The 11973-nt window shown below is 52.1% G+C and overlaps 1 protein-coding gene across 1 annotated transcript; it reads right to left on the bottom strand.

Moving 5' to 3' along the window:
* Positions 1–9217: 9217 nt before the first annotated feature.
* On the bottom strand, positions 9218–11907 carry LOC105055007 (protein NRT1/ PTR FAMILY 7.3). The gene is made up of 3 exons (XM_073247083.1): positions 11598–11907; positions 10694–11259; positions 9218–10542 (listed from the first exon to the last, which is right to left on the bottom strand). The coding sequence occupies exons 1-3, from the start codon at positions 11835–11837 to the stop codon at positions 9684–9686; spliced, it is 1665 nt and encodes a 554-aa protein (XP_073103184.1). The 5' UTR covers positions 11838–11907; the 3' UTR covers positions 9218–9683.
* Positions 11908–11973: the final 66 nt, after the last annotated feature.

Here is an 11973-nt window from a genome sequence, read left to right as displayed (position 1 = left end):
CTCACCCGTCGATGCTTTCAGATCTCCGCTCAAAGCGATGAATCGAAAGGCCCCCTGACGGCCGATAAGCTGGACCAACGGGAGGAAGAAGAGCGGGGTGAGCCGGCCGAACAGCTCGTTCCTATCGTGATAGCAGGGAACCCCGACCAAAAGGTGTGGGTCGGATCTCAATTACCCGACCCCGAGCGGCGACATTTGGCAGAGCTACTGAAGGCAAATACCGACGTATTCGCTTGGTCGGCGGTGGATATGCCGGGAATTCCCCCAGAGACGATGACCCATCGACTCAACATCGACCCATCAATGAGGCCGGTAAGGCAGAAGAAAAGATCTTTCGCTCCAGAAAGACAGAAGGCCATCGACGAGGAGGTGGATAAGCTACTCGAGGCAGGCTTCATCAGGGAAACCACTTATCCCGATTGGCTCGCCAATGTTGTAATGGTGAAAAAAGCCAACGGAAAGTGGAGGATCTGCATCGACTACACCGACTTGAATCGAGCCTGTCCAAAGGACAGCTTCCCACTTTCGAAGATCGATCAGCTGGTGGATGCGACGTCCGACTACCGACTGCTCAGCTTCATGGATGCCTTCGTAGGGTACAACCAGATCTGGATAGCGCCCGAAGATGAGGAACACACCGCCTTCGTAAACGCCAAGGGCCTCTACTACTACAGAGTAATGCCGTTCGAACTGAAGAACGCTGGCGCCACCTACCAACGACTGGTCAACAAGATCTTTAAAGATCAGATCGGGTGCAACATGGAAGTGTACGTCGATGACATGCTGGTAAAGAGTGCGCAAATTTCGGATCATGTCCGGGATCTCGAAGAAACCTTCCGCACTCTACGATGACACCGGATGAAGCTGAACCCGACCAAGTGCGCCTTCGGAGTGACCTCGGGGAAGTTCCTAGGATTCCTCGTCTCACAATGGGAAATCGAGGCTAACCCCGAGAAGATCAGGGCCATCGTCGATATGCGACACCCAGACACCAAGAAGGAGGTGCAGCAACTCAACGGAATAATCATCGCGCTCAGCCGATTCATCTCTCGGTCGGCTGAGAGATGCCTCCCGTTCTTCAAAACCTTGCGACAAGCCAGGCAGTTCTCTTGGCCGGACGAGTGCCGGCAAGCCTTCGAGGAACTGAAGAGGTACCTGACCTCTCCGCCACTCCTCGTGAGATCGGAGGTCGGGGAGGTCCTGTACCTTTACCTGGCTACATCCCCAGAGGCGGTTAGTTCGGTGCTAGTCCGAGAGAACGAGAATCGAGTTCACCAACCAATATATTATGTCAGCAAGGTGCTCCACGAAGCTGAGACTCGGTACTCGAAAGCAGAGAAAATAATTTTCGCTCTAGTCATTTCGGCACAGCGACTCCGTCCATACTTCCAGGCACACGCCATTGTGGTCCTCACCGACCAGCCCCTGAGAGCCATCTTGCACTGCCCTGACACATCAGGACGGCTGGCAAAATGGGCTGTGAGACTGAGCGAATTCGACATCCAATACCGGCCATGACCTGCCCTCAAAGCTCAGGTTCTGGCCGACTTCATCACCGAATGCCCGATGACCGACCTACCTTTAGGGGAGGGAAGCCCCGCGGAGGTCGGGACCTCCGACTGTGACCCCAATTCGGCCTGGGTGTTGCACATCAACGGAGCTTCCAATGCTCAAGGGAGCGGGGCCAGTTTCCTACTCACCAACTCGGAGGGGGTGGTTACTGAGCACGCCCTCCGATTCGACTTCAAGGCCTCCAACAATCAGGCCGAGTATGAGGTGCTCGTCGCGGGTTTGAAATTAGCATTGTAGCTCAGGGTTGACCGACTCAAAGCCTTCTCCGACTCTCAACTGGTCGTTGGAAAGATCAAAGGCGAGTTCGAAGCACGAGATCCGACCCTAGTCAAATACCATCGAAAAGTGAAAGATCTCGTGGCGCCCTTCGAGTATTTCAAGATCTCCCACATCCCCAAGGCAGAAAATGCTCGGGCTGACGCACTCTCCAGGCTCGCGACATCCGACTACGACGCCTTGGGCCGAACGTTCGTGGAAAGTCTTGAACGATCGAGCGTCGACCGGGTCGAAGAGGTGCTACAATTGGCGGCGGAGCCGAGCTGGATGGACCCGATCGCTCAGTACCTGACCAACGGATCTACCCCCGAAGATCCTGCGGAAGCCAAGCGACTCCGATGGGCGGCTTCCCAATATGTGATGATCGACGGCTGACTATACAAAAGATCATTTTCGCTTCCCTTGCTGAAGTGCCTGGGGCCCACCGATGTGGACTATGCCCTCAGGAAAGTACATGAAGGAATCTGCGGCGATCACTTGGGGGGCAAGTCCTTAGCTTACAAAGTCCTGCGACAGGGCTACTACTGGCCCACCATGAAGAAGGACGCCGTCGAGATAGTTCGGAGGTGTGAACCGTGCCAAAGGTATACCAACGTACAACACCGACCCGCCAGCCAGCTTGCTCCGGTTATCGCCCCGTGGCCCTTCACCCAGTGGGGAATCGACATACTCAGACCTTTTCCCCCGGCATCCGGACAACGAAAATTCATCATCGTCGCGATCGACTACTTCACTAAATGGGTGGAAGCCGAACCCTTAGCACAAATCACTAAGCGGAAGATGGAAGACTTCGTACAGAAGTCCATCATCTTTCGGTTCGGACTGCCAAACACCATCATTACCGACAATGGGCGGCAGTTCGACAACCAGGACTTCAGAGACTTCTGCGCGAGATTTCAGATCACGCACCGACTAACCTCAGTCGGGCATCCACAGTCTAACGACGAGATCGAGGTGACCAACCGGACCATATTGCATGGGCTCAAAACCCGACTGAATGAAGCTAAGGGCCTCTGGGTCGAAGAGCTGAACTCCGTCCTATGGGCATACCGGACGACACCCCGTATCCCGATCGGAGAATCACCTTTCAGCTTGGCCTATGGAACGGAAGCCATGATCCCACTGGAGATCGGGTTGCCATCAACTAGGGTCGAGCAATATCGTGAGCCGGATAACTCCGAGTGTCGGAGGGCCGACTTGGACCTCTTACCCGAGCTCCGACGCGAGGCACAACTTCGTATGGCTTCTTACCGACAAAAGGTGGCCCGATATTACAACACCCGGGTAAAGCCAAAGCTCTTTCGACCTGGAGACCTGGTCTTGAGAAAGGCGGAGGTCTCAAAACCCTTGGATCAGAGAAAATTATCCCCGAACTGGGAGGGACCCTATAAGGTAGCCGACGCCTACGGACCGAGAGCTTACCGACTAGAAATCCTGGAAGGGAAACCCATTCTCCGGACCTGGAACACCGACAATTTGAGGTTGTACTATCAGTAAATTATGTACCTCCCCCATTTGGAATACGAACTCAGTTTAAACTTTGGAGTCTAAAATTTCGACCCTTCGACTGTGGTTCGGTGCTCACCAAGGAATGCAAGCCTCCGACGTCCCAACACGGACTTAACATTCTACTGCGGGCCGTCGGACTGACCGCCGACGAAGCGTCGAACGTTTAAAGGACCGACGCACTTGTGAAAAAAATGGGAGTTACACTCCTTCTACAACTTTCGGCTAGAACGTTCGGGCAGAACGATCGGCCGACTCGCCGACCCCGCTTTGGCAGGGAAAGGCAAAAGCGCCAATGCAACCAACGCCGCGTTCACGACTTACCGACCGGGTCAAGGCCGGTCGAAGGGTATTCGGCTTACCATCGTTTATCACACAGTGCTACACAAGTACCCGACCTAAGTCTGGATAAGGGAAACTCGACTTGCCATCGCTTTCCCGACCAGACACGTCGATCGCGTGCAATGATGTACCAGACGCAGTCCGACCGATCGCATCGGACGACATTAGGGTCATCGGGGTGCGCCCAAAAGTCGGTCGACTTTCTTCCCCACGAATGACCTTCGACTCCGCCGGCACGACCGACTCAGCGCACTCGTGCCTGGAAGTCGGTCGACCCCTGACTCACGCTAGGATGACGTACGTTCGACTCTGGCATTCGGTTTACGGCCTAACGACAGATGTTCGGTCCAGGTCTTGAGACGGGCGATCAGTGGTCGGGGTTCGTCTTGCATACCTTATACCGAACCACCGACCATCTCGACTAACGACTCGAGATGACGTTGGGTGTCCTAATGCGGCACGCCAAGGCTGCGGCTCTCCGACCTTATGACCCCACGATTACAAGTACATCCCAGCAGGCCAGAAAAGGAAGTCGAAAAGGGAACTAGAAATTTCTTAAGTTCATTTGATTACAAAATCGGGCCGAAGCCCGGTTACAAGTGCGCAAAGAAAAACAAAAATAATAAAGGAAGATAAGGCCGCAATCATCCTTCGGAGTCAATCTCCTCGACTAATGGAAGCTCGGGGATGACCGGTGTATCCACCATGATCGGCACTGGGTCGACGGTCGAGGCAAGATCGTCGGTCAGTGCTGGACCAGCGGTCGGTGCTGGATCATGGGTCGGAGCCTGGTCAGGAGTCAGGGCCGTCCCTCCTTCGGCAATCTGTTTCGGGACGGCCTCTCCCGCTGCAGCGACGCCCCCCGACGACGGGTCGGCCATCTCTTCCATGGCTTGGTCCTCAGCCCCCGGTGGAATGATGCCGCTGAGGTCCAACTCCGGGTACAGAGCTTGGACTGCATCCCGACCATCCTCGAACCCCACTCGGTACGATGCAAAGTCGGACTCCAGCAGCTCCTCTCGATACCGATCGGAGCCACGGAAGTCGTCCACCGCCCGACTCACTGACTCCTTCGCCGACCTCGCCTCCGCTTCCACCCGATCGAGAGAGTCCTTCGCCGACTCCGCCTCCGCCTTCGCTATGTCGGCATCCGCCTGGGCAATCGACAAGTCCTCCTCAGCCTTGGCGAGATTCTTCAGGCTGACCCGGAGCTGCTCATGTTCGGCCTCGAGCTCGGCGGCGACGCTGTCCCGTTCGCGCCGCAGACGGCGCGCAGTCCGACCCTTGCGCTTGGCTTCTTTTCGGGCTGACTTGAGCTCGGACCCGAGACCTCGTCCACCAACTTTGCCTCCCGATCGATCGACTGCTTCAGGTGTTTGGCCGCCGCCCTGTCCTTCCAGGCCGCCCGGACGTTCCCGAACCTCCGGTACCCGACCTCAAGTTCGGACATGGTATAGATCAGCTGTAGACGTGGGCACTACGTCAGGAAAGCAAAGTAATGAAAACACTAAGAAAGAAGGAGACAAAGTGGAACTTACCCCGACCATGGTCGGGTAGAACGAAGATAGCATCTCGGTCACTTGCCGAGACTTCAGCACCTCCACGTCGGCTGGGAGAAGGATCCCCTGACACAGTCTCTTGGCCAACTTGTGGTCGGCCAGCGCCGACGCTCCTTCAGGGATCTGAGCGCCAGGTGGCGCGGTGCGACTCCCCGACCTCGTGTCGTCAGCAGGGTCCATCGGGGCTTTCCCCCGATCGGCCGCCCCAGCCAGTGGATCGCGTAAGGAGGGGATGCTCGAGCTTGACTGAGCACCCCCCGTTGCAGCTGCGGGAGCCGACGGATGACGTTCGGATTCCCGAACGGCGTCCGACGCCACACTCGTCGGCGAAGCCACTGACGTTCCTTCAGCCGCTTCCTCCGTCGGCCGCTCCTCCGGTTGCACCGTCGGAGCCGAGAGTGCAATCACCGGCTCCGACTGATCGGTCACCGATGCAGCGACGGTCGGCGCCACTGAGGAGGGTTTCTTCGACGGCCATGAAGGTCCGGCCCCCGACGCCGGCCTCTTCCTCGCCGCATATTGTCTGATTTCAGCATCGGTCGGCCTCATCCTCGACGGTGTCCCTGCGATGCCGACAGAATGATCAGTATATGCACGAGAACGAATGCCAAATAAAAAGACAACCGATGGATCGGGCGATACCTAGACGGGGGACCAAGCTCAGGCCAGCATCATAGAGGGCTTGTTCGGTAATAAGCTCCCTCTGCTTCGGGACCGACATGTCCTTGAGTCGGTGGAAGTCCTCCCGGTCGTCCGCCTCCACTCGGCTGTTCTCGTTTGCCTCGGTTCGAGGCACGCCCCAGTGAGAAGGGAAGCCCCAGGGAGAAGAAGAAGAAATAAAGAAAAACTGGTTCTTCCACCCGTGAATGGACGATGGAAGGCCAGTGATAAAGGAAAGACCCTTCCGGGGGTTGAAGAGCCACCACCCTCGGGCCTTAGGGTGGGGTCGGAGGACAAAAAATGCTCGGAAGAGAGAGATACGAGGGTTGGTCGGCAGAAGCTGACACAACAGGGCGAAGCTAATTATTAGCCGAACAGAGTTCGGCGCCAGTTGCGCTGGACAAAGTCCATAATAATCTAGCAGATTTCGGACGAACTCCGGAATCGGAAGCCGAAGATCAACCCGGAGGTCCTCAACGTACAGTGCCACCTGGCCCGCGGGTGGGTTGTTAACCCGACCGCCGGCTCCTGGGGCGGAAAGTTGGAACTGCTCCGGGATATGATACTGATCCCGAAGCCGATCCACATTCGGTCCCGAAAGCGAGGAAACCTCAACTTCCGAAGTCGATCGAAGGTCATCGATCGGGTTTTCCGACCGAGCCTCCTGAGGTGAGGTTCTGGCCATAACATCGGGACCGAGAGGAAGACAAGATCGAAGAAGGAGGAGGAGGAAAAGAAAGGGTTTAAAAGAAAACTAGAGCAAAACAGAAGAGGGGACGAGCTCCGAACGAACCCTTGCGGGAGTGCGGGTGGGCGCAGCTGTCATCAACGACAGAGAGACCGCTTGGGCAGAATCTCCGCAGCAAAACCGTCAGAAATGGAGCTTCGAGCATAAGTGGCCCCATATATATAGGGCTGTTCGACGACCGAGATGACGCCGCACCGACCGAGACTTCTCGGATGGCCGACACGTGGCGGCATCCGGGCCCCCTTTTGATCCAGCGGTTCAACGCACCCATCCCGAAAAGGCCACGCCGTCTTCATTAAATGCGAGGGACACCGGGCCAACAACCCCTGACACATGGCGGAAGGGCCGCGATTCGGAATTAAATTACCCGCGGTGATTCGCATCCCCGATGGGACACCTGACAGCGACCCGCGCTCCCAGAACCGGTGCCGGATGGCGGTTTGCATTCCCCGAAAAGCGCCGGACACCCGATCGCCTGACACCGGATCGGCCGGCACTCGATCGTCTGACACCCGATTGCCTGACACCGGATCGTCCGGCACCCGATCGCCTGACACCGGATCGTCCGGCACTCGATCGTCCGGCATCCGATCGCCTGACACCGGATTGTCTGACATCCCGTCATCGGACGATGGGACACCTGACGTCGACTTGACTGGACCATCTGCCGGTGAGGTCGGCAAGCTCGGTCCAGGACACAGCAAGGAATCCACTCCTTTCGCCCAATGTCCTACCTGCGTGGAGACGCGGGCTAATGCGACATTAGGCTCAGGAGTGGGGGGGCAACTGTTGGGATATACCGACCGACTCCATCCGACTGACCGACTCCATCCGACCGACCGACTCCTCCCGACCGACCGCAGGCGACACCGACGGCGACTACCGATTGCGCTCCGAACGGAACGGGTCGGCCTAGCGGCCCCACGTCGCCTCCGATCGCCTGAGAGCCGACCCCCCATCACCGACTTCCCATCGGATGGGACGCCGACGACTCACTATCGATTTGGATGGCTGTCGTCCCACCTCTACAGGCTTTCCTAGATGTCGGATGAGCGGCGTGGGCTGCAGTCCCATCAAGTAAACGCCGCACGAACGTCAAGGGACATTACCCTGCCAGGAAGCCTGGGGCGCTGTCCTGCTAAGGACGAGAATTAATTCCCAGGATCTGTCAATTTTGTCAACGGCATGACAACTTCCGGCGATTTGACAACTCTCCAGTTGTCTACATCACCGACGGCGGGGCCATACCACCTCCTACTATAAATCGGAGAAGGCAACAGTGCTAAGGGGAGGCTTCTCGGAGAAAACGCCCAGGCTTGCTCTCTCTCTCTCTCTCCCCGTAGAGCTCCTTGTCTCTTCTTCTCCGTTGCCCAGTCTCCTCTCTGACTTGACCGTCGGAGGGTCCCCACCGGAGCTGCCTCCGGTCAGCGTAGATTTTTTTTTGCAGGTGCTCATTCTCGGCGGCCAGACGACGAGGGGATTGGCCGCAACAATCTTAATGTATCTCCATGTTTTGTTTTGGCCCATTGTACTCATGGTGCTTTTTGTTTTGTTCTTTGGGGCTCTTTTTAGTTTCTGCATGATGTACAGCTTTACTACTCCTTAAAATGGTAATTTCCTCATTTACCAGGGCGAAAAAAAAGCCTGCGGTAGTAGACCCACCAAAATTTTGTGCACACTAAATAGGTGCCGCAAAGTTCATTTGTCTAACAAATCATACTTAGATTGAAAAGAAAAATGATTGATTGGCTCACCTGAGTAGGAAACAGGGTATATAAACATGTTACATATATTCAAGCGGTTATATATATTCTCTCTCTCTCTCTCTCCAAATACCATCTTGGTGTGGACCTCTAACAAAAACAACCGAGATGAAAGCCTCTCTCTCTCTCTCTCTCTAATCTAGGGCATGTTTGGTTGGTGGGAGGTGGACTCTGAAATAAGAATAGGAATAAGTAACTTCTATTTCAACTATTTGATTGGTGGGAGAGTCATTCCCATTCTAATTCCAGAGGAGATAGGAATATTTCAATTTATCAAAATTTAATCCCTACTCACTTCTAATATTCAACATTCATTCCAATTTCGATTTTGATCACGAGCCAAATGCATTGGGAGATTTGACTATTCCAATTTCTATTGCAATGTATTTTGATTTCAATTCTAGCCACGAACCAAATACACACTCAATGTATAGAGTTTTGGTAAAATCACTTGCTATCATTGCAATCGGTCATGGGAGTTGCATGTAGTTCTAATATATTTACCTTTCATTGTCTTGGCCATTTTTTCGGCAAAATGATACAATTGAATATGGATATGCAATATTGGAATCATTAAGTTCACATGCCTGATGCATCCACGAAACATCTTTGTTCAAACCATTTGACCATTTGAAGCATTATGGTATAAAAATTTTAGCTTCACCCTTTTTGTCTTCATTAAGTGACAATACATCATGACCGCCCTTTTATCTTTAAACATAAAAAAGAGTGTCAGCCAATATTTTGTGAGACAGTTTACAGAGAACCTTTTTTTTTGGGGGGGGGGGGGAAGAGATTAAAAGATAAAATACCATAACTTTCTTGAATGGATATGACAAATGATTAAAGAACTTTTAATGAAGAAACAAATCATTAATTAGATACACCAAAAGAACCTTTTAGAAATTAACCATGACAATCACTTGGTCTCCAGAGAATTAGGCAGTGCATCATGTCATCTTCCTGCCCCTCTCCCTTACAAACCCACATCAACACCTAAAACATTTCCCCCCCCATAAACCAACCATACATTCTCTGAAGCATTGCAGTAAAATTCTCCTTAGACACCCACATCCAACAAAATTATCCTCAATCAAGGTTAATCAAGAATAAACTTGAGGGAAAATGGACTCCATCCATGCAGTTGTTTCTCTTTATAAACCAGTTTTTTGAATGCAATGACCCTCAGCCCAATTATTTTATACCTTGCTTTTCTTCTACCTATCCAAAATGTCCATCTTATATATAATGAACACATCAGACACTATAATCCTCCTCATCATCCCTAGATCTCCCTTCTAGCTTGATGCACTTGTACCATCTAGCACAAGCCACATACACCAAAAAGTCTGCACTAGTGAGGGCTGCCAAGAGAAAGTAGAACCTATCCATATGCCCTTTGTTAAGGTTCCCTGGTATCCACCCTGGCCTGTTATCCTCTGCTGTGATCTTCATCACGATCGTCACAAGGAGGCTGCTCACATAGTTTCCTAGTGATATTGAAGTCATGCAAAGTGCACTCCCAAAGCTCTTCAATCCATCTGGAGCCTGATCATTGAAGAACTCCAACTGTCCCACATACATGAACACCTCAGAAGCTCCAATCAACGTGTACTGAGGGATTTGCCATAAGATGCTAAGAGAGCTCTTATCTTTGCACCCTTTGCACACATGCTTCAACCTAAATATCTCAACCATTCCAGCTGCAATCATCGCCATGATGGCGATGATCAGACCGATCCCCATGCGCTGCAGCTCGGTGAGTCCTTTGGGTTCCTTCTTGAGTTTGGACACGAGCGGAGTGAGGAGCCTGCGGTAGAAAAGGATGAAGACTGCAACACTGAGGATGTCGAAGGCCGACATGCTTGCAGGAGGGATTCTGAAGCCTGCAATGGTGGTGTTCATCGCATCGCCTTGTTCGACGAAGAGGGAGGCCATTTGCGTGAACACGACGGAGTAGAGGATGGTGGTCAGCCATATGGGGATCAGCCGAAGGACGCACTTCACCTCTTCCACTTGGGTGATGGTGCAGAGGCTCCATGTGTCCCGAGGGATCGATCGATCTTGGAGGATGATATTATTGTCAGAATCGATAAATGCAGCTCGATCCAGAAACCTTGCATGTAGTAACATATAGATAGTTAATTTGCTAGTCCAGAGTGATGCTATCTTCCATCCATTTACCTAAAAATTTCTAATGCGCATTCCAAGTCTTAACTTGGATCGATGCAATAATCTTCATTTGTAACCAAGTAATATAAACTTACTTGAAACCCTTGGTGTGAAGCATCTTTCTCCCCCCATTAGCTGCTGCTAGCTCCTTGCTATCAACCTCATATAGATTGCCGCCACCCGGTGGTATCTTGACCCTCCATTTCCTCAACGCTGCCACGATAACCCGGCAAACCCTAGAGAAGGGGTTGCCACTTGGCTTGAAGTGCCTGTACCTAGGGGTCCCACCAAGGAATAGGGCCAAGGCTACAAATGCTGAACCCGCTGAGGCCCAAAAGCCCAAGGCCCACATGCCTTTATCCTCAAAGTAGCCCAAGAAAGTGTTGGAGAAGAGGGACCCCAAGTTGAGGGCCAGGTAGAAGAAGCTAAAGAATGACACTTTGGAGTGCGCCTCAACTGGATCCTCCTCATCAAACTGGTCAGCCCCAAGGGTGGCTATGTTGGGCTGGTACCCACCATTCCCAAGGGCAATGAGGTAGGTAGAGAGGTAGAACACACCAACCTCCAGCCTTGAGTGGGGCCCACATAAGGTGTCCTCATCTCCACAGCCAGAGGGCTTCAGTAGAAAGAGGTACGAAGACAAGGATAGCAGCACCAAGCCCTGCCAGCCAAGAGGAGCAAGCAAATACAAAAAGTATTAGCAGCTGTTAAGCAAATGTATGGGGATTCTTTGAGATACGTAGTGTTAGCTAGTGTGATTATATTAAATCTGGTATGATAGTTTTGTAATGATGTGGTGTTTCACAGATAGTAGCAACTTCTTTTTTGATTTCTTATCTAGGTTCCCTAAATTTACAACCTAAATATGATGAGTATTCGATCTTATTTGGGAATACATGTGTAGATGTTTGGTTTCTATATAGCTTTGTGTTGATTTGTGAAACCTTTTTTTATAGTTTTATGTGAGAGAATGGAGAGCATATAATTTGGATCACTTACAAACACAAAGATGACTTGGAAGATGGCACAAGTCTTGTATCTTCCCCAGTATGAGTCACTAAGGAAGGCGCCAACAAGGGAGAAGATATACACAGTTCCTGTCCATTTACTGACGTTGTTTGCTGCATCAGCATTATTTTGTTGTAGCACTCTTGTCAGGAACAAAACCAAGTTTACACCAACACCGAAGAATGCTAACGTTGCCAATCCCTGATTCACTGAATCCATGCACACATGCATATACGTGAGTCAAGCGATACATAGGAATAATAGAATCGTAGTAATATATCTATATGCTCATGAGATAATTGTGCAAGTATTATGTACTAATTTAGGTTTACTTTCACACCATTCTTCTGAATTCTTTCTTGATCTC

The sequence above is a fragment of the Elaeis guineensis genome, chromosome 12 (genome assembly GCF_000442705.2).
Source record: "Elaeis guineensis isolate ETL-2024a chromosome 12, EG11, whole genome shotgun sequence".
Lineage (NCBI taxonomy): Eukaryota > Viridiplantae > Streptophyta > Magnoliopsida > Arecales > Arecaceae > Elaeis > Elaeis guineensis.
This window is presented reverse-complemented; position numbering and strand designations above follow the sequence as displayed.

Bases quoted from the DNA above. Each gene is read 5' to 3' on its own strand.
- LOC105055007 (XM_073247083.1), bottom strand. From the start codon at position 11,837: ATGCATGTGTGCATGGATTCAGTGAATCAGGGATTGGCAACGTTAGCA. The intron at 11,260-11,597 runs GTAAGTGATCCA...CTTGGCTGGCAG, and splicing joins TCCAAGTCATCTTTGTGTTT to GGCTTGGTGCTGCTATCCTT. The intron at 10,543-10,693 runs GTAAGTTTATAT...ACTACATGCAAG, and splicing joins CTTCACACCAAGGGTTTCAA to GTTTCTGGATCGAGCTGCAT.